Raw genomic sequence first — 23,151 nt, 5'->3', positions numbered from 1 at the left:
TTTAATGGTAGCAACATTTAATCCTCTTTTACCAACTTAGTAGATTTGTTGCTCAATTTTTGGGAGAGGAATGTTCTTCTATCATTCTTATTTGATAAGTTTCTAGGTGTGCAACAGTCCTCATTAAGGTCTTCTTTGGCGTATTTTGTTTCTCATGATGTGCCAGACGTTTTCAGCTGGTGAAAGGTCTGGTGAAGAGGCAGGCCAGTTCAGCACCCGGACTCTTCTACAAGAAGCTGTCCAGGAGACATCTTTTTAATGACTACCCTTAAAAAGATGTCTCCTGGATGGGAGCACATGTTGCTCTAAAACCTATATATACACCTTTCAGCATTAATGTTGTCTTTCCAGATGAGCGAAGTGCCAGTTTCCCTAGGCATTATTGGGCTCCCATACCCTCAGGCATACAGGATTTTGAACTAAGCGCTGATAACAAGCCAAATGGTCCCCCTCTTCTGTAGTGTGGAGGACGTATCATTCAAGTTTCCCGAAAAGAATTTCAAATTTGTCCTCCCACAGAACAGTTTTCTACTTTCATGTTAACAACATTTTTACATTTTGCTTTTTCTTTACATGATAGAGTTTTAATCTGCATTGGAACTGTGTTCACAATGATTTCTGGAAGAGATCCTGAGCCCTTACAGTGTAATTGGTTTTACTGCAGGGCTGCTTGATAGCCGAAAGATCACAGGCATTCGATACTGATTTTTGGTGTTTTCCCATACACATCGAGATTCTCCAGATTCTCAGAATCATTTCAAGATATTACGTACTGTAGATGATGGGATACGATTTGATGATGCAGGGTTTTTTTGTTTTGTTTTGTTTTGTTTTGTTTTTTTTTTTTTGGGGGGGGGGGGGGGGGGGGGTACTCGCAGACTCCACCTAGCTTTGCTTCTGAGAAACTCTGCCCCTCTAAGATGTCATGTTACTGACATTTTGCCAATAAACCTAACTAGTTGCAAAATGTTCCTCCAGCTGTTTCTTTTTAGCACCACTTACTTTTTTCGGTCTTTTGCTATCTCCACCCAACTCTTTTGAGACCCGTTGCTGCCATCAACATCAAAATGAACTAATATTTTTTGATGAAATAGTAAAATGTCTCAGTTTAAAATTTCATGTCTCCTATGTTCTATTGTGATTAAAAAACATGTTTAGGACATTTAAATGACCGCCTTGTGTTTTTCTTTGCATTTTACAGGGTAGAGTTTCTTTGGATTTGAACTTGTAGAAAGGTAAGTGGTGTTTGTGTCAAGGGAGAAATGTGTGTAGACAAAAAACACCATTTTATTTTTAGTGCTGCAGTGGAAGAAATGTTTTGATAAAGGTGCACTGAACTGTGTTAGTGCTGTTAGACTCTCAAACTGACAAGAGGTAAATATAACTCTGAGTGCATTTACTGGTTTTCTCAGAAAGAAATAAAAAAACCCAACAAAAATAAGGAAAAACAACCCCTCCAAAAAAGAACACAAAATGTTAAAAGCAGCATCCGATAACATATGTCTGCAAACATAAAGCAGCATCACATATCCACACAGCACAGGTTTTATCTACTTATGAGAGTCTGCAGTTCTTCTCACCAACCATTCTGTAATTCAATAACAGAAGTTGAAATGGCCCTGAAGACAAATAACTTTTTGTCTGCCCGCCTGCCCACCGCTGCAGCTGTGAGCAATCAAATCCTATATTTCCAGGTGCAGCAGACTCTTCCTGAGATACTTCTGTTTTGTAATTTTTATTAAAAGTATTTAATACCTCTCAGCAGGGGGGATGTATATGAGAGAAGTGTTCACACATGGGTATTTTACTCTTCCATCAAATGTCAAAAGAAACTTGAATGAATTAATTCCAGCAGTTTTCTAGCGTTTAGATGAACTGGACAGCTCTTATGTCTACACATATAAGACCCGTTTACATGTGTGTGTTACAAACCTGTTTGTATTCTGACTCACGTCCCACCAGCACCTGGAGCACATAGCTCACAGGGTCCCCCCTCATTGGTGGAATAGTTTCCCATGTTATCTCACACATGTTCCCCTCCAGCTGGTGCACTCTGGGAGCTGTTGGAATTAATAATAACAAATCATTATCTCGTATACATGACAGGATATCGTTAAAAGACGCTTGCAAACAGATGAAGAGTATAATTAGAACACCATCTCTTCAAGTCAAGAAATGGTGGTTATCATTTTACAACATTTAAAATGTTGTAAACAGTAAAGTGTAGATAAACTCACAGTTCAGTGATTTGCCAAACACTTAAAGCCTATATTTAACTGAAAACATTAAGAAGATAACTTATCCAGAGCTGAAACTTGATTCAGCATATAGAAAAAGTTGGACAGGGGAAAATACTAATAAAACTGGGTATAAAAGAGCATACCCAAGAAGGTTCATTCTTCCGTGTAACAGTGCAGCAAAACACTTATGATTGAAGAACAACATTTTTCGATATGGAATTGCAACGACTTTGGGGATATTATAATGTATAATAGAAAAAATACATCATATAAATGTAAGGCTTATCTTAGGGCCAATGTTCATTTAGGATGAACTAAAACAAAGCAGAGGAAACAACTGAAATCTTGTATCAATCAAAAATAGGAAACCCGAGAAACATATGTATGAATATAAATAGTGAACATCAGCTACAACAAAGTGAGTCATGAAATTCATTTTGTTTTTCAGTTGTAACATTTGTTATGCACTGCAATCAAATCCTTGGGGATTAATGTCATTTTACACTGTAAATTATAGTTGTCATTTTGACTGCAATAAACTGCTGCATTAAATACAAAACATATTTTACTAACTGCTTTGATAACCAAGTATCTATATGTTGATTCATCTCAACATCGCCTGCTTTTTATAGTTTCAAATGAATGCCTGACCCTTTTAGATGGCGTACACTGCTATGAGCTTTACGGAAGCTATTCGGTCCCTCGAGTGGGTTTATGGATATATCAATGCTATGCGGCACAGCTACCATCATACTTTGTAGATATATCCAGAGAGGTTACCCCTTACTGCAATTATTGGAGCTGTAATAAGCCACCCCCTCTCTTACAGTAACAATCAGATGCTGGAGGCAATAATCAGGCAGGCGACAGTAAACATCATCACTAACAGCCAAAAACAGATGCATTTGTTGCATGTGTGAAGCTTGATTTAATCCACGTAGAAGTGGCAAACATTACTGTATGCATGGATACTCATGCACTGGTGTGTTTGCGTTGCTCTGCCATCATATGTGAAATTGAGCTGACACTGGTGGACTGGTAGGACATCTTCACATGATCTGACCCCTGAAGATATTTAAAGTTAGATTTACCTAAATAGAGGACTGTGTGTTTAAATGTATCTGATAATTCCCCACTAATACTCAAGAGTTGGGAATTGTAATCGGAAGATTGCCGGTTCGAGCCCTGGCTTGGACAGTCTCGGTCGTTGTGTCCTTGGGCGAGACACTTCACCCGTTGCCTACTGGTGGTGGTCAGAGGGCCCGGTGGCGCCAGTGTCCGGCAGCCTCGCCTCTGTCAGTGCGCCCCAGGGTGGCTGTGGCTACAATGTAGTTTGCCATCACCTGTGTGTGAATGTGTGGATGACTGGATGTGTAAAGCGCTTTGGGGTCCTTAGGGACTAGTAAAGCGCTATATAAAAACAGGCCATTTACCATTTACTAATATCCCTATGGCACAACTGTACGATCTGAAAAGGCAGTTGGTATATAGCTAGTGATAAAGACAGGACTTCTTTGTGTGAAATGTGTTTGTGCACAAAGACATTTTCTCCGCTTCGGTTTACCTTTCAGGGCAGGGGGTATAGACTTGGTGGTGCAGAAAGTATGCGTGTCAGAAAAAGGACCCTCCCCAGCATCACTGATGGCCTGTATTCTGAAGCTGTAGCTACTGGACTCGGTCAATCGCTGAACCTTGTAGGTGTGGCTGGGACCACGGTAGATTGTCACAAACCTAAACAGGGAACATAATGAAGAAGGAGAAATAAACAATAAGATGTAAATCTAAAAAAAATTTAAAAAAGGAAGGACGGTTCAATGTGACAGAGGGAGCACTGACAGGCCTAGGCATGAAGGATCACTCCATCAGAGATAAAGGAGAAATGGTGAAGGGAAGTGAAGGTGATGGTGTTATGAATGGGTATAAGAAGGGAAGAGTTGTGTTGAGAGAAAAACATGGTTAAACATCCATCCATCTAATTCAAGGTCGTTGGAGGCTGGAGCCGATCCCAGCTGTCAAGGCAGGTTACAGCCTGATCATGTTGCCATCTTATTGCAGAGCACGGTCAAACAAGAACAGTAAAAAATAAGGCACAAACACTTAGATACTCACTAATCACTAACTTAGTTATAAGGACTGATAGACCATGTTTGTGACTTGATATAGTTTAACTCAGCACAGCAGGCGTCACAAGAAAAATGATGAACAGCTCAGCGGTGAATGTGAATATTTTAACACAATTATATGTTAACCTGAGGTAAGATTAAGTTCAGAAATAAAATGTGGGGACCTTGAAAAGCAAGAGGAGCAGCAGAAGAAAAGAAAGCACCTTAAAAAAAAAGATAGAGATGATTGATGAACACGCAGGACAAACAGTGGCAGGCTATAGTCACAAATCTGATGAAAATGAGCACCAAAAGCATTCCTGGCTGGCTCGATGGACAGATTCATGGAGTGGGAGAGATAAAAGCAGGAAAAGTCTGGGAGATAAGTGAATGTGAGCCGAAGAGGGGTTATTTATCTCAGCAATCAGCTTTGCAGCAAAATAAGGTAGATGTCTAGGTGGCAAAGGAAGCCATGAAGCAGAGGAATGAGAAAAGACAGACAAAGGTAAATGGTTAATGAACAAGAGAAGAGGCAGTAATAGAAGAGTAAAGTCGCCAGAGGATGCAAGGGAGAGAGAAGTTAAAGCAGAAGGATAGGTGATTGAGAATTAAAGGAGATGATGATAACGTTGAAGAGAGAAAGGAGAGTGCAAGACAAAGAGGAGAGGAGAGAGGTCACGGTTTAGTAGAAAGCTATAACTCCAGATGAGCTCTTTATGTAGCTGCACTACAGAAGTGATGTGTTTCTCTCGCTGATATATGATGTTATTAAACCCTGGCCTTACTGGTGGGCCATACAGTTAACACGTGCAGCGATCAACTGCATGGCTTAAAAAAAAACAAAACAACTAATACATTAACTTTTCTATCATCAGGAGCTATGACCTCTTCGCAGTCGACCAGACATAAATGGTAAGATATCAAAATAATTAACATTTAGCACAGCACAAACAAGCAATAAATACCCTTGCACAAAAAAAAACACTAGGACATAGTTAATGAGATGAATTGCCCTGGTGCTGAGCCAAAAAGCTGACCAATTAACTACAACATGGCACAGCAGAGGGCAGGATGAGAGAGGTCAGAATGTAATGAAACAATCTGTTATTGTTCTACTGCAGGCGTCGTCGTGTAAGAAGAATAAAGCCCTTGAACTACACTGCCCCGTGTTGTCATGGCATTCTCGCAACTCTCAGATTTGACACAAGGCATGTCAGTGGGTAACATGGATGAGAAATGAATGGAGTACAGGAAACAAGTGAAAATAAAAAGCCCTGACTCAGGGAGGACAGCGCATGAGCAACAAGTCTGCAAACAGGGAGATAAGAAAAAGAAAAATTAGCCTGAGCAAGCAAGGGAAAGGAGGATGGGAAGGTACAAGGATGAAAAATAAATAATGGCAACAATAATGGGAACCGAAGAAAAACACTTTCTTTATCATCATAAAATAGAGAAATGCTTGGGTTTACTGAAAAATAAAGGAAGGGTAAAAAATGCCAATGCAGGGGAAATAATTCCTGAAAGGAAGCACACATTCATTGTCAGAATCTCCACATTCGCAGTCACCTGTCTGACAATAAAACCCGATTAATAAACATGAATTAAATCAGAGGACAGCAAGAGACAGAGGAGGGGAGGAGTCAATGTCAAAAACATAAGTGTAATATCAGAAATGAGATTTGCACAGATTATTGCTGGCTATTCAATATGTTTGTTTACAAAGCTAAATACTTCAAGATTTCATTAGTTCCCTGCTTTCAAAGTGCCCTTCCAATCTCGCTTATTATGTCAGCAGTGAAGCTTCTGGTTGCCATGGCTAACTCCTTCATACTAAAAAATAAAAACCCTTCTAATTCATTTTAACAGAGTGTGATGAGAAAGAAAAGAGGAAAGCGGAGCAGCGTAGGAAGAGTGCCCTGTAAATCTTCTACGTCCATTCTTAATTTTATATGCCTTTGCACACAAATACACAGTGTACAAGAAACTGGGATGCACCACTAACCACTTATACCACCTTTTTTAAAAACACTTTTAAAATATAAATGCCAGTGATCGCAAGGTACCGTCCCCACACTGCTCCCCGAGAGCTGCACTGGTGGCTGCCCACTGCCTCACTGGGTGAATGGGTCAAATGCAGAAGAGTATTTTCCCTACGGGTACTAACACATACACATTCTGTCATTTAAATGAGCCACTCCTCATCCCTAAGTCTATAGCATAAACACTTGGGGGGAAAAAAAGACAAATTAACCTTTAGTTTAGTTGCCAACTATGTTTAATACTCCAACTCCTATAACTTCATCGGGTGCATACAGACAAATGCATAATATACCTAACTGCATCCAAGCGTGATTACAAAGAAAGAAAAATGTACATAAATATGCACAAACATTACTGTGGCAGTTAGAAAAGGGTAAACAAAACTGTGAAAGCTGTTTGCATTTGGTATGGCAGAGAGCGATCGCATACCTCTATGTTTGTTTATGTGTATGTGTGTCACAGAAGCTAACAGACCACAGCCTGCCAGTTAGGGACCCATCTGTCAGTTGAGGTACCCATTCCAAGGGTGTCAAGGTGCCAGCTTGATACAGCCAAACCTTAATTCAAACACTGATAAGGGCCAACCAGAAGGATAAAGGAGGGAGTGAAACAAACTGACAGTTGGGCAGACGGGCTTGTGCGATGCATTGCAGATACTCTTAGCTCTAGCTACTTGCAAAAATTCCCTCCTCCTGAACTTTTTTTGCCCCCAGATGTGTATTTGACTCCCTGTCCATGATTATTTTCCATCCTCTCCTCCTCAGTCTGCTAACACTCTCTTTCCATTTCTCTTTTTATCACTGCTGTCTGACCAGTCAATTCAATGAAGGCTTGATTGTTGGGGGCTGCATCCCTGCTGTGTCCAGCTCCACTCAACATGACTACTCCCAGGTACATCTAGTTACTGCACACAGAGAAAAAGGCACAGATCCCCACAAGTACCTTTAATGTTAAATGCACACACTCCCTCGGCTCCCCTCAGCTGCTCTGGTTTTGTCCTCCTAGTATTTGTGTGTTCTTCTCAATGATGTGCATATTTTTAACCTGGGTTCTAATTTGATCAATTGACTAGTTATAGGGTGAGAAGTCCTCTGAGGGCAACATCATAGTTTCAATCCCTTGTTACACATGAGGTTCCATAGATAAACGCAGACTATCATTCGGTCTATTGCTGTCATAGAGACAGGATTAGTAGGTTAATTTGGTGTTCCACTTTTTGTTTATAAATGGGTAAATATGAGCTTCGAGTCCAAGATTTTAATGTGTTGTTTAAATAAGCTGGACTCAGCCTATTCCCTCAAGTAAACAATGATGATGGAGCAGTATAAACTGGTCCGTGTATACTCCACCTGTGGTTCTTGTCCTCCATCTGTAGTGTGTAGACCATGTCATCAGCAAGCAGAGCACGTGTGTGGCTGGTGTTTTCGCCCCACTTGAGCTTCAGGCTTTGAGGGCCAGCCGCTGAGCATTCGAGTGGGGGCGGCGGTGGCGGGAGAGGGCGTGTCCTCACGATCAGTGGTAAACTGTTGGGACTGGAGCCAATGGCATTCACTGCCTGGATCTGCACACTAAAAATCATGGGAGAGAGCGAGAAAGAGATAGAATTTATTTGTTGAATATTGCGCTGTAAAAATGTTTATTATTATTTTATTATTTATCATCTTATATTGATTGGATATTTGTGGAAATGTGTCTCAATCACAAGCCAAAGTACGCGACCGTGAAAGTGCTGTACCATGCAACCTTGAATGCTCTCTGTGTATTTGCAGACCTATCTGTCCAATGCTGGACACTAATGTGGTATATTAGTTTTGACCTTGGATGTTTGTGGATCCTTTTGCCTGTTACCATTCTCCTACGTACTCTGCATGATAAGCCTTAAATTTGTCAGACTTCCTGGTCCACATTTTCCCTAAATGTGTACCAAGTTAGGCAACTGCTATCACTGCTACAGGGTGTTTTAGAAGATTTGTGCTAAAGAGAGAACTTACATGCTACAATGTATTCCCTAAAACATAATTATAAAGATTATAAATGACAGAGAAACATCATTTTAAGCACATGCATTTGAACTCGTATGCCAAAAATATATGGACTCAACTGGACACACAGACACACACAGATCAGCTGCTAATTAAAGAGAATTGGGAGAAATGGATTTCTGTTTTTCAAACTCCCCTGCCGCCTTTCTTCCAGGAAGCCCCCTCTGTTCTTCGCGGTTTTCCTGTCAGTGTCTGATCAGCTTATTAGCATCAATATCAGAGGCCCTCAGCTAGTTGGTATCTTTCTTCTGACATTTAACCACTGATTCTTTGTAACTGCAACCTTTCATTATAATTCATGTAGCTTAGGTAAACATTTGTGTGTTTGTGTCTGTGAGGTAAAGGGCAACATGTATCTATCCAGTGGATAATTAAGGATATGGATAAAAGATAATAAGAGATTGTGAACAACGTAAAGATAAGGCTTAGCTTTTGATGATAGGTGGGGCTACATTTAGATATGATGAGAGTGAACGTGAATGTTTATTTGTTAGTCCTGTGATGGACAGGCAACCTCTCCATGTTGTACCATAACAAACTTTCATCTTAGGCCCAGAACAGATGCAGTTTATTTATTTATTTTTAATTTATGATTTTTTTTTTACACTGTCAAGAGAAAAAAACTAGGGGACAAGCAATTGAACAATCTTGAGACTATAATTTCACCAGAGCAAGAACCTCTGACTAGTAAATTATTTAAATCTCACCTCAATGACTCCAAGAAAATCACTAAAGTGAAAATACACATCTAATTTTAGAGGACAAATTGAACTCTCTCCTTTACTTGAAGTTCAGGTTGACATTGTTGATAATACAGAATGCACCTTCTTTGCACTGCAGCTTTACTTAATGTGTATTCTGTATTATAGCTATGTGGACACACAAAAGCTCCCACAGATTCTCTCAAATGCACACAAACACACGCACAGGCTCGCACATGTTCTGTCTCACTGGCAGCCATTATGCAACAGAGGACAGTGACACCGGGTCAAAAACAACCTCAGAATGAAAACAATGGTGGGAGATCACCCTGCCTCCCTGTTTGTCTTTTTTAATTAGAATTCAAAGAACTTGCTGCACAATCATATGCATGCTCACAAACACACTTACAAGCAATCACAGACAAGCGGGATCACAACAACGCTGGGCATAAAGATGATTAAGTGGCTGTTTACTGCTACTTGAGTACAACATGTTTGAAATCCAAGCTCATGCAATCATCAAACATTTTACCCCTATTTAAATACAGAATGTGTATAAAAAAAAATAGATGTAGCCTGCTTGTCTGTATGAAAAGAAGCCAATGCAGAAGCTGTAAAACCTGCATTCTCCAAATGGCCAAAGGAGACAGATTGTGTAAAATGAGCTAATGAACCCACTTCTTACACCCAATTTATGCTTCAGTGGGAAATTTACATCATAGCCTAAGACGTAACTGTAAACCCCTCTGAATCCAGTGCCGTAATCTCCAACATAACTTGACGTTAACCTCCCGACAAATCTAACTGTCCTCTATTCTCACTACTTTTCTGCTGTGATTTTTGAATTTATCAGTGATAAAATAGCAATCATCCCCCCAGTATAATAGATAATTATAGGATCACTATAACGAATTATAAATATTCGTAGAAGGATATCAATGAAACTATTGGAACTGATGTGAGGGAAGGTACAAAGAAGTGGAAAAATTAGAGCGCCAAATATGTTTGCACCAGCATTTTATTTCTTTTTATATGGGCTGGCACCGCATATGAAAAAATGGGACACAACCACACGGTAATTAACATGTAATGCACCACACACAAGCATAAATGCTTTGGTTTAGCTAGCATTACCTGTATTCACTGTCTGGCTGCAGGCCTGTGACAAGGTGACTTGTCCCTGAATCCACAGTGATGGTTTGGTCGTCCAGGGTGATGACGTAGGAGGTAATCTCGGCCCCGTTACAGTTTGGCTCCTCCCACTTCAGGTGGAGGCAGGTAGACGGGGAGTGGCCCGTCTCTGAGGAGCTCGGGAGATCCAGGGGGGTAAGGGATGATACCTGGTCAGGATTTGTAGCTGGGGTCTGGAAACTGCTCTGCTCACTATATGGACCAGCACCCGCCTGATTGACCGCCTGAGTGGGAGACACAGAAACACAGAGGGGATGAGAGAGATTGAAGAGGGGGGGAAACTGCTGTGATTGATAGTGCTGAGATAGATCCTGGTGATAGAACACAGGTGAGGAGAGGGATAAAAAGAAAGGGATAAGTGAGGACTAAAACCAAGACAGATGATGATTAACAATAATAAGGGAAGAAGATAAATATGAAGGGATTTATTAATAAGCACAGGACAAAGAGCAAGACAAAGTTAAATGGGAGCATTAATCCTTTACTTGTGCTGTCAAACACATTAATATTCAGCTCAAGTATCCACTATTAAATGCCTTTCAATCGCTCGTTGTAATAGTCTCCTTCATTGCCTCTTACAGACTTCAAGAGGAGGAAGGAAGGACAAAATTGGCATTTTATATACATCTTGTCCATTCGGAAAGCTTGAACTAAAAATAAAAAATGTAGATAAATTGCTTCCTTCCATCCATTTGTGAACCTTGTAATAGTTACATGTAAAAAGCAATATTAATGGATTAAATGTACTTAGCACATCCAAGCAGATGAGCAGTGTTTGTTTTCTTGTAAAAATGCACTGTAGCCACTTTCCAAAAACAACCAAGCACCATTCACGAGTAGATACCAAGGAGAAGGAATCTACAATTTGTACTTATATATAAATCATTGACGGTTTATCTCAGCATTAAACTATCTAGATAACTCTGGGTCCAGCAAGAAAAGTTATACTTCAGTAGTTTCTCGGATTTATTCTCAGCTGTCAAATTTATTTTGCAGAGGCTAGAAAAACACATAGAAACTGATTTAACTTATCCTTACATTGGCGTCCCCCCATTCAAAGCATTCTCATAAAACAACTGCGTGTCAGGTTGTGCAGATTTGAAACACTGCTACAGAAGATGAACCAGTACAAGTTCATTCAGGTATAGAACGTATGGAGTCACACAGAGTTCAACCAAGTCAGCGCCTCTGGTGTGATCCATTCCTGCAATCTTCTTAAGGTGTACAGATATGAACACACAGGCGTACACTTCTAGTGCACAGAGACAAAGAGAAATCACATACATGTAGAAAAGCAATTATTAGGACAGTAGGTTGACCTTGGATTGTCAACCTATGAACTATTAACCGATTATAAATAATCCTATAAAGATGTGAGCCATAAAGTATGTTGTTATTGGATTCATAGCTTCAGAGGGTACAAGACAGAAAGGGAGTAAGGGAGAGAGTTAGACAAACAGAAGGAGAAGGAGAAAGACGGCACTTATTTATGCACCACATTAAGGGTCAGAATACAAATTGAATCAATGACCATCAATCTTTCCCTGGAGTCTGAGTGTTTGTGTTGCAGCATCTTGGTTTCGTGTTTCCAGGCTGAATTTTTGTCACGCTCACAATTCAGTTATTTCTTTTGTTTCTGGAAGTGCTTATGTTCCATACACTAGTACGTCCTTCTTTTCTCATTGTCAGTTTAACTATGCATGGCTTCAACATAAGTGAATGTTGTATGCCTATGTTCATCTAAATCCACCGTAGGGATATCTAGTAGTGTGTGCACTACCTGTAGCCTGCAGCAGTAATTTGTGGCAGATGTCAAATCTGACAGTTCACACTGCGTGGCAGATCCGCAGTAGATGAGCTCCATGGGTTCATCTTCCCTCGCCCACTCCAAACGATATTCAGAGATGTCTGTACCCGAACCCTCGGGGCTCTGCAACAGAAACACAAAATCAGCTCAATGGAATTAACAGATACCTGAAAGTTAATGGATTCAGGTCTTGTTTTGCAAACCCAAAATGAAAAACAAGATTATTTTTTTTCCATCTAAACTTAAGTCTATTGAGGTAGGTAAGTATTTGGACCCACATTTATTGTCATTTAACCTTGGTAAATCACCACAGCAGATTTGAAATCAAATGGTCAAGATCTGATTAAAGTGCAGACTTAATTCAAAGGTTTTAACAAAAGTACAGCATTAACTGTTTAGAAATTACAGCCATTATAACCATGCATAGTCTGATAGTTATACCATGGTTGCATAGTTACTGGCCAGGTGAGGCCTGTTCCTTAATTTTCCAATGACAAATTAGGTATATAAATCAAAAGTGTGCAACCTTCATTTGGTATATTTTCAGTGGAATATGTGGAGTATGGGGACCAAAAAATGATGAATGTGACTATTAGACTGAAAAACAAAAAAAGATACCCTTTAAAGTGATAGGAAAAAAACTTTAGGAGTGGCCAAATCAGCAAGCTGGTATATTCTTATGAAGGAATGAGCCTGCTAAGCAACACCAAAAGATGACTTTTTATTTTAGAAAAAACAGTAAAAGGAATGCTAGAGCTCTTTAGCAGTGTTAAAAAATGTGACCTGTCTTTTTATATTTGCTTGTCTGTTTTTTGTTCCTTCCATACATTGTTTATTTCCTTTGATAAATGCAGCTGTGTTTTTGGTTTGCCTCACCTCCCAGTTGAGCGTTACACAGGTGTTACTGGTGAGTGTGATTATGGGAACTCCACACTGGGCAGGAGGACCCGCTGCAGTCGTCACCTCTGTAGGCTCAGAGTATGGTCCGTACTAAGGGAGACACAGATCGATTGACACAAAATAAATGAGAAAGTTGAATCATTTAGACAGTAAAAAAGTTTACAAAAGCTGAAAATCTAATTCTAATCCCAAACTGAAAAGCTGTGAAATATAGACACAGTCATCTTGTTCAATAAGCAACAGTGCTGAGGTTTTGGCGCCATCTAATTCACTTTCAGGTGACCGGATAATCAAAACAATCAAATCTTATAATATTAAGTTAATTTTCTAGGGCACACTGATCCAACTTCTCAGTGTCTGTGTCTACACCTACGGTTTTAAGTTGAATTTTCTGCTTGTTGCTTAATATTGGATGTGTATTAAGAGCTCCCAAGTTCGTGTGCTCAATATGCAGAGCAAATTTCAAAGCCATAAGTAAACAAACGCTATTTAATTCAATATTTCATGCTTATCTGTTATAAAACATCCCTTCTTTTATAGGCTGACCTATTGAAGTGGCTGGATCAAGCTTCAAAAGGTTTCAGCTACGATTTTCTGTTGTTCTTTAATGGATTTTATGGTGAATTACCAGATCGTCATGGCTTTCATTTATTTATTTTCATTTTTATTATTGATCACACTCTTGCTTTGAAAAGCCAGACAGTTTCTCACCCCAGCCTCATTGGCAGCCCTCAGTCTGAAGCTATATGTTGCACCAGGAAGCAAACTAGCGACAGTGCACTGTAGCTCCGAGCCATGATACACCTCCGTTGGCTTGGCGTCTCCCTCACTCATCTCCAGACTGTACACACACTCCTCACACACTCCCTCAGGGGAGTCTAAGAAGATCAAATAAGAGAGAGCGATAAGACGAAACATTTACAGTGAAACTAACCACAATACATGAATTGTGATGAAAATACACAATACATATGTCACGATATCTTGTTATACATAAATTCTTAATGATGTATTCAGTATTTCACAAGCTTTTTATACTGCTTACAGATTAATACACAGGATATATTTTGAATACTTTCTAGGGGTTTTTCCCCATAAACCTGGTGTTATTCTGTGCTTGCAGAAAGATGAAAGTAATAAATAATGGTGACAGTGGGGAAAACCCTCCAATATTTTATGCTTGACCTTCAGCTCGAGCCAGTAATTGCAGCTGCAGCAGTGCCTGAATGTGAGCTGATTAGAGACATGACCAGCTGTATTAAACTGGTAAAAGAAAGAACTTCCTCAGCATGGCAGGCTGGAAGACCTTTTCCTGCCAAGAGATAACAGTACTAATCTGCAATAATAGGCTGACATTAGGAGAGTTAAGTCAAATATGAGGCTAGGTTAGGCATTTAATGAGCTAAATTAGGGCTCAATTAGGTTGAAACGTGGTTGACTCAGCTTACATTAGAATTGGCCAGGGAAACATATTAAACGGCCAGAAGGTGATTTAGCTGCCTTATACGAAAATAATTCAAATATATTCTAGTAAATAAAAGTAAACAGCGTGCGCGTACGCCTGAACTCACCCCATTCTAACTGCACCTCCTTGTGTTTGGCTTTACCCACAATCCTTGGCGGCTGGCAGGGCCCTGGTGGGACACTTAATGTACGGACTGGAACAATAACAGTGCACTTAAAGAGCAAAAAATAAAAGGAACAAAAGACAATTACAGATAGGCTTAATTATTGGTGTACATGTATAATTTTAGGAAAGATTACTGAAAAGATTGTTTGACAACAACAACTATATTTTTCAGTGCAAAATATCTTTTGAAATTCCCATCATTATAGATTCCCATCACTTAGATTATAGAATATTGCTATTTTTGTATTATTGTTATGCAGATGACATACAACTGTACATATTAGTGTAACCTCAGACTGACAGTTTACAACACTCACTCAAATAAATTGACTAAAATTTATTATTGGACGTGCAAAAACTTCACACAACTGAACTTAGATGGGCCTGAAATTGGCCCCATTGCCTTAAAGAAAAAAGAAACATATGTATATATATATATATGTATATCTATGTGTGTGTGTGTATTGCTGAAATTTGTGTATGCATGCATGTATGTGACTCTTACTGGGCTGTGTCCTCCGGTGGTGATACTACACACACGTAGGCGATAAACAGTCCCTGGTCTCAGTCGCTCACACACACACTGTGTTGCCGGACCACTGTACGCTACTTCCCATTGGTTTGCTGCACACACACACACACACACACACACACACATACACACATAACAAGGAATTACACAACTTGTCATATTCATGAGCTAAAGCACATACACATAATCAGCTGCTGTTTTGTACGTATTTGTGCAGTTTCCAGAAACAGAATCCCACTGACAACGCTTTGTTTCTGTTCTGCTGTTGATGGATTGCGTATGCCTGTGAAATATAATACTCTCCCTGTGAAGCAGCACTATGCCGTGCAAATATAGGCCTTGTTTACATCACGGCGTAAATTTCCTAGCAGAAGTGTATTGTGATTCTGTAATGCATAATACTATGTTATCTTTAAAGACTGAATGTACCTAAAAGTGATGTTTGAATAAACCTAATATGGCAGAGTCATTCATTTCAATGACCACATTTCTTTAAGAAGAAAAAGGTTTTAAAAGGTCTGTCTTGATATCACAGGACAGTGTAAATACAAGCTAGATAAAATCATCCAGATGACTTTTTAGGTCAATTCTATTGACAAAAGAACAAAGGCTTTTGATATTCTCTTCTTTTGTACACTGACACTCAACAGCAATCTTTTACTATAGATTGAAAGGAACTAGACAAGATTAGGTTTCCTGTAGGGCAGGCGTGAGCAACGCTGTGTGCATCAATATCTTAATTTGATGCTAAGAAAGACTCAATTATGGCTATGGAAGAGAAAAAGGTCTGTCCTAAGGTGCTGGAAAATCTTTCATGGTATGTTTGAATAGATACAGTGACAGATAGATATAACACAGGTACCTTCAGAACATCCCTCTGAGATCTCAAGCAGGTACGTAAGAGCTTCTGATCCCCCATTGTCCATTGGAGGATCTGTCAAAACAATTGATGAACTGATTTTAGTTTGGAATATTATTGCACATAAACAATATTTCAATTCGCAGGAGACAACATGTAGAAAATAATTGTTATTATTTTTAGTTACTTTAGTTAGCTAAATTATTTTATCTGGGACATTAATATCAATACCAAAAATCTATCTGTTGCAGTCTTACGTATTTTTTGCAATTTTTCTGAAAGTGTGAAACACACTAACAGCAAACAGTGTCAGGATTCAGTTTGATCTTTGTTTCTGTACGAAGGTATGACTTTTTTGGTTTGGACTGTGGTCCAGGGAAGGTTGCACACATGTAGTCTTGGCTTGGATAATGCTGAAAAGTCTGTACCAAATCAATTTTGTATGAAAGCATCTCAATGAGTATCTGTATGTATATGATATGATATATGCGCATGCATGTGTGCCTCTTTACCCCATGTGACAGTAAATCCATAGGGTGTTGCCTCTGTGACACAGGGTGCAGATGGAGGGCCCGGTTTGTCTGGATTGGTGGTGCAAACCAAAACTTCACTTGGACTGCTCTTTCCCTCCATGTTTGATGCTATGAGCTGCAGGAAGAGAGGTGGACAAAAGGGACAATTAGAGACACAGCGCACGTAACAAAGGTACAAAGACAAAGAGTGTAGTGGGGGATCAGAAATCGAGAATAGGTTGATAGAAAGGCCTAAATTACGCTCAGTGACTGAACAGGCGACAACATGCTGCAAGGCCAAACTGTACTAGCCCAGGGCTCGCAAAATCGCTAGCCCGACGTCCCGGGGCTAGCGATTTCTCCAGTCGGGCTACCAAAATCTATCTCTGCCCTGCCCGTCGGGCTATCTTATGCCGGGCTCACACTGTGGGATTTTGTCAGTCGCGCGATTCAGCTCCTGCTCAAACTGTACGATTGACTCGCAGGGGTTAAAAGTTCGTAGGTCACGATGCAGGTCTCACACTATACCGCCCGATGCTCTGATGCGACCCGAGTGCTCACACTGTGCGTCCATAAAATGAAGGTTATAACAGAAATTCTGTCGCTCGCTCTCCCTCTCTGTCTTTCACTCACACAGACACACACCACCGCCATCAACTTTGCTAAATTGCTAATGAAAAACATGATCAGGCAGCTGTGATTGAGCAGCAATGTCTATCCAACTATTTTCACAGTTGTTGTGGTCGTGATAATTTTGTGAGGCCACATCGAAAAGGCTCGGATGAGCTTTCCAAAGTTCTACAAATGCCTCCATCGCTTGTGTCCAGATCACACGCTGCACTGCCGTGCTGCGCCGTCTTTTTCGCTGACATTTGTGTTTGCGCGTGCGCAGTGTGAGAAACTGCGGCGACACCCTCACGACCAAGCGATTGATGATCGGGAGCTGGTCGTGAGGTGTTAATCGCTTCTCGTTACCCCACGTATACTACACGATGCACGACGCACGACGAAGGCCAAAATCGGGCCGATCGCCAAAACGGTCGCACGACTCAAAAGTCGGCTCAAAATGGGCCAAAAATCGCACAGTGTGAGCCCGGCAATAGGAAGGAAAAAGATATGTCAATGCTTTTGCATTCTTTCAGAAATGTATCTGGGTAATTATGTCATTGGCATCGGTGAGCCAGAATTTGCGCTTGTTTTTTGCTTTCACTTTGCAATCGCGCGAACTGTGTATAGAGAGCGACAGTACTGATTGGTGAGTGATGATAATTTGCGCACCAATTCCTCTGACATCGTCTTATCAATCGTTAGCTTACTATGCAAACATGACAAGTGAAATCTCCCGCAGCTTAAACATGTGAGAGGTTGATCGCAGAGAATCGCTGAGTGTTATGTGTAAAAGCAGCAGGATATATATTTTAGTTCTGCTGAGCCAAATAAGACAGGTCAGGGTGAAGAAGTGACAGCCAAAGAAAAGCTTACCACAAAACGGAAAAGTTATGACAAATCAGACTATAAGGCAAAAAGAAAGTGCAGCTTTATGGTTTCATGGACAAAAGAATTTCTGTGGCTGCAATATGACGAGCTAAATAACCAGGGCTGCACATAAGTGGTCCGCAGGTGCGCATTCGCTGTCAAAATAAAAAACGTGCACAAGATAAGAAGTTGCAACGCGTGTTTGCGTACATAAGATTTTCTGGAGGAGGACAGACATTTGTTTAGAACTCTTAAAGATGTCGAAGAACCTCCTTTAAGCAATTACTTTGGTGTTCCTCCACCTCCAAAGAAATGTCAGAAGGAGTCCGAACCACAAAAGAAGCACGTATTCTCGGAAAAGTGGTTGCAGGAGGTGAGCTGGCTTCAAACAAATGATGAACGCACAGAGATGTGGTGCAGAATGTGCTGTGAAAATCCCACTCTAGCGGACAAAAACAGCCTTTTATATGGACGCAAACGCGCGTTGCAACTTCTTATCTTGTGCGCGTCTTTTATTTTGACAGCGAATGCGCACATGCGGACCACTTATGTGCACCCGTGTAAATGTTCTGCCGGGTGTGTTGTTGGTTTTCCCTCGATTTCTGAGTCGACAAGCGCCTTTGTTACTGGGACCAGTAATTTTAAGAAAGGCCCCCATTAGAACCCATGAGAAATGCATTATTGCTCAGTCTGCAATATCTTTCCCAGAACCAACACCAATTGCAAATAACATACTAAAAATAAACCTGAGACATCTGTTTAGATCAGCGTACTATGTTGCAAAGAGTGAACTACCACTGGCACAATTTAGCAGTCTTTGCAAACTTCAAAAAGCAAATGGCCTCGATCTTGGTTCCACTTGCCTCTTACCCGTGACTTCAGTGGAAATTTCAAATTCAGGATCTGACACAGACTGATTCATGTCCTACACAGTTCTTACAAGTTCATAGAAATTTCTGTTCAATTAGAACCAAGTATTTGAGTTGATGATTGTAATTTTTATACAATGTTGTAATTTGTGTTTTTTTGATTGTTTTATTTCCTTTACAATATTATACTTTAATGTATAATATTGTAAAGGAAACAAAACAGGAAACAAAGCATCAATGAAAAAAATTGCTCTCTTTTTTTATTCGGGCTACTTAAATTTATTTTGGGCTACCAAAAACTGAAGAGTCCCTGCCCGAAGGGCTACCAGGGATTTTGAAATTTTGCGAGCCCTGTAGCCTGGGTTCAATTCCAACCCAAGGCCCTTTGCTGCACATCATCACTGCTCCCATTCTCCCTGCTTTCCTTTCTCTTTTTACTTAAATTTGTCTAATACTGGTCAGAAAAATCCAAAAAATAGATAAAGGATGAAATGAAGGGGAAGAGAAAAAGAGGAAAGAAGAAAAGGCGAAAAGAATATAGACAGAGTGGAAAACCGAGAAAAGAGCCACAGCAAGCCAAGCAGAGACACACAAAAGAATTTCTGAAAACGTAAATCAATTGTCGTGATAAATAGGAGCCATTAGTCTCTGCCCCTTTACGTGTTGTTGTTTTGGCTTCTCTGCCTTCTTCTCTTTTCTATTATCTAATTCTGTCACTACATCCAATAGATAATTTTGCTTTGTTACATTATGTCTACACCAAATGGATAGCACAGGGAAAGCAGAAAGACTTGACTCTTTGTGTGTATTCATGTGTTTTGTGTTTTCGAAGATGCAAAGCTTTATCAAACAATGTGCATGAGGCAAGGTAGAAAAACCCAAAATAAACACAAACTCACCTGATGAGGTACGTGCAAGAGGATTTTGATAGATTTGTACAATTTCCTCAAATTATGAACAGGCACACAAACCACAGCTGAATGTTGTGTACTTGACAAATGGTTAGTGATTTGCAGTGTTTGACAACTCGTTAAACTATAGCCAAAATGACATATTTTGCATATTCTCTCTTAGTAAAAAAGCTTCTGATTTTCAATAAGTGGGACACAAGTGCAGAAACCAAAACACAAATGCTTACCCTGAATTTATACTGTGTACTCCTCTTCAGGCCTTGTACAGTACAGGTCAAGTTTTCTCCAGTGTACTTTGGATGAAAGTCTGTTCCCTGTGGGAGGTACAGTGTTTGATTCTCTCAGGGTGCATTAGGATCAGCATAAATTATTGAGTCTATGGACGCAATAAATGCTGACTTTTAGCTCACATTTTATTGTATATAGATATATATGGATACAGTAGAAAGAGAGCAGAGAACCTGTGGGAACATATAGTGTGGTTTCTTTTATATGTACAGTACTGTGGATTTTTAGGCAGGTGTGGAAAAATGCTGTAAACAAAGAATGCTGTACATCAGGGGTCCCCAATCCCAGTCCACGAGGGCCAGTGTCACTGCAGGTTTTAGATCTCACCCTGGGTCAACACACCTGAATCACATGATTAGTTCATTACCAGGCCTCTGGAGAACTTCAAGACATGTTGAGAAGGTAATTTATCCATTTAAATCAGCTGTGATGGATCAAGGACACATCTAAAACCTGCAGGGATACCGGCCCTCGTGGACTGGGATTGGGGACCCCTGCTGTACATGCTCAGAGTTTATGTCTGTATTGCATATTTGGATTTACGGCTGTGCATCAGTGGCACTTACCCTAAATCTTTTTCATGAGATTATGAATATAAGCTTCGATATTCCTTTATACTGTCTTTTTCATTTGTTATTTTCATGTGTATATCCGTAACTTTCAAACTGAGATTTTTTTAGTCTTCGGTTGACTGACTGCTGTACTACAACACACCCTGATGCTGATTTATAAAACTCGTAAACTGGGCACAAACTAACAAACAGACAAAAGATGTTCTAGTTTCTTCGAGGTCTGTTTTTAATGTAAAGAAAAATAAAAGTTACAAATGTTTTTGTACATGGACGGTACTCACGCTGTTGTCCTCCTGGATCTCAAGTGTGTATTTGAGCTGCTCCACATTGGGACTGCCCTCAGGACGCCCCCACTCCAGGGTCACCCAGGACACCCCTGCCCTGACAAGCCGTGGTGCCAGAGGCAGAGCAGGCAGGGTGCCCATGGTGATATACACCACCTCTGAACTGAAGCCACTGCCGGAAAAAGAAATTTCCAATTTAAGCTTTCCTTCAAAACGCTGAAGAAATGATTGTCATGGGTTTCAATTTCAGCTGAGATGGAAATGAAGTGAAAAGGACACTGACAGAAGTGCTTTGGTGATTAATCACAGAGGTGCGTGGGGTTGTGAGCGAAGACGTTACATGAGTTCTGAAGAGGATGTTAAACAGAGAAAAAAGGAGTGCATAGGGAGGATGGATGATTTGTAGCGGGGGGAAAAATATTCAAGTTAGAATAAAAGCAAGTAACCCAGCTTCAAATCTGCCAAACTGAAGGATGCATTAAAGCTGTTTTGAGTTCGTTCACAGAGCTAATATCTCCTCCCTCACTCTCAGTCCCCTCTATGACCTCTCTGCTCCCTTTCGCCCTAATAACTGCAGGCGAGATGGTCCACGCTATAATGACAAGAGGAGGCAAGAGAAGAGTGGAAATAGAGGGAAATGGGAAAAGAGGAAGTCTATTCTTCTGTATGTAACTGATGTTACATGGAGAATAGCAGTTCGGTGCATGCCTGCTGCCGTAGCGGTATACAATGAAGAACAACAACAAAAAAACATGCAATATGCCTCCCACAACACTGTATTCATGCAAGTGTGCGTATATAAAACGTATATATACATTCAATAACAGAACTTTACCTTCTGCCCATGTCGTTGTGTGCAGCCAACCTGAATGTGTAGTCACAGGCGGGGGAGAGTCGTGTGACCTTATAGTGCCTCTGGTTCCCAAAGTAACATTCTCTGAAAACGCTGTTCTTCTTTCCCTGCAGAGAAGACGTATACAGAAAAGACATAAAGACAAGAACGGACATTAGGATTGATAAGCTCACCTACAACAAAATGTTAAATGTGAAGAAAAAAAATAGCACGACAAAGTAAAGAAGTATAAATAGAAGATGGGAAGAAAAGCCAGATATTCATTGCAAGAGCATAATTCACAGTTTTATTCCATCTTGTCTGAAGAGCCCAATGTTGACATGTGTTTAGGGACACTGGTGATAGGTGTAAGGGCTGCTTTGAGGTAAGGGTAGAGCATGACAGATGACAGACTTACCTCATCCCACTCGAGCAGGTAGTTTGTAATTTTGGATCCGTTGTCACCCGGGGGCTACGGGTGACAGTGAAATGGACCGAGGGAAGCAGACAAGAGAGAAGAGAGAGATTGAGAGATTAGCTAAGGATAAAAGACTCTGACAATGAGACAGACAGAATACCGGCTGTGTTTTTATGATTGGCCTTATATCCTGTCTGGGTGACTGATGTCACTCTTTATGAATGACAGTGTGTAAGGATATAAAAAAAAATACTAAAATAACAGGTCAGAGAGGACACAGGGGTGCATTCTAGTTGTGCAACTACTTATGGCGATCGTGGCTCAAGAGCTGGGAGTTCGCCTTGTTATCGGAAGGTTGCCGGTTCGAGCCCTGGCTTGGACAGTCTCGGTCGTTGTGTCCTTGGACAAGACACTCTACCCGTTGCCTACTGGTGGTGGTCAGAGGGCCCGGTGGTGCCAATGTCCAGCAGCCTCGCCTCTGTCAGTGCGCCCCAGGGTGGCTGTGGCTACAACGTAGCTTGCCATCACCAGTGTGTGAATGGGTGGATGAATGGATGTGTAAAGTGCTTTGGGGTCCTTAGGGACTAATAAAGCGCTATATAAATACAGGCCATTTACTTGTCGGTGCTGCACGGCTGATGCACTCAAACTATTAACGCATCGGAGTTGTAATATACTTATACTACTATTTAAAAAATCATTAAATGTGTCACAATGACAAATCAATGTGATGTTTCTTTGGAGTGAAAATACTTCATGGAGGAGTATCTGGACAAGAAGATGTCTGTAGCTGTACCTTCCACTGTAGGGTGAGGCTGGTCTTGGCACGATTCGTGAGTTTTGGCGGTGACGGGACATCAGGGACCGTGGATTCTGTGGTAAACGAGCCGGCCTCTGAACACGAGCCTCGAACCAAATTGTACATTGCCGACACCCTGATACAGA

At 40.6% G+C, this 23,151-nt stretch overlaps 1 protein-coding gene across 1 annotated transcript in view; it reads right to left on the bottom strand.

Annotated features, from left to right (window-relative positions):
* The window catches only part of fndc3ba (fibronectin type III domain containing 3Ba), an 86,878-nt gene that overhangs the window by 4,853 nt on the left and 58,874 nt on the right, over positions 1-23,151 (bottom strand). Inside the window, exons 11-26 of the mRNA XM_087833039.1 lie at positions 23,003-23,141; positions 22,207-22,260; positions 21,792-21,916; positions 20,954-21,128; positions 20,040-20,126; positions 16,557-16,692; positions 16,048-16,119; positions 15,159-15,277; positions 14,595-14,700; positions 13,735-13,901; positions 13,000-13,113; positions 12,097-12,246; positions 10,260-10,540; positions 7,732-7,950; positions 3,805-3,971; positions 1,933-2,060 (exon numbers count right to left, since the gene is read on the bottom strand). Of these exons, the coding sequence (XP_087689165.1) occupies positions 1,933-2,060; positions 3,805-3,971; positions 7,732-7,950; positions 10,260-10,540; positions 12,097-12,246; positions 13,000-13,113; positions 13,735-13,901; positions 14,595-14,700; positions 15,159-15,277; positions 16,048-16,119; positions 16,557-16,692; positions 20,040-20,126; positions 20,954-21,128; positions 21,792-21,916; positions 22,207-22,260; positions 23,003-23,141 (2,239 nt within the window). The remainder of the gene's footprint in view (positions 1-1,932; positions 2,061-3,804; positions 3,972-7,731; positions 7,951-10,259; positions 10,541-12,096; positions 12,247-12,999; positions 13,114-13,734; positions 13,902-14,594; positions 14,701-15,158; positions 15,278-16,047; positions 16,120-16,556; positions 16,693-20,039; positions 20,127-20,953; positions 21,129-21,791; positions 21,917-22,206; positions 22,261-23,002; positions 23,142-23,151) is intronic.

The sequence above is a fragment of the Neolamprologus brichardi genome, chromosome 19 (assembly GCF_056152115.1).
Source record: "Neolamprologus brichardi isolate AB-2024 chromosome 19, ASM5615211v1, whole genome shotgun sequence".
NCBI classification, from domain to species: Eukaryota; Metazoa; Chordata; class Actinopteri; order Cichliformes; family Cichlidae; genus Neolamprologus; species Neolamprologus brichardi.
Note: the sequence above shows the minus strand (reverse complement) of the source record. Positions and strands in the feature narration are given on the sequence as shown.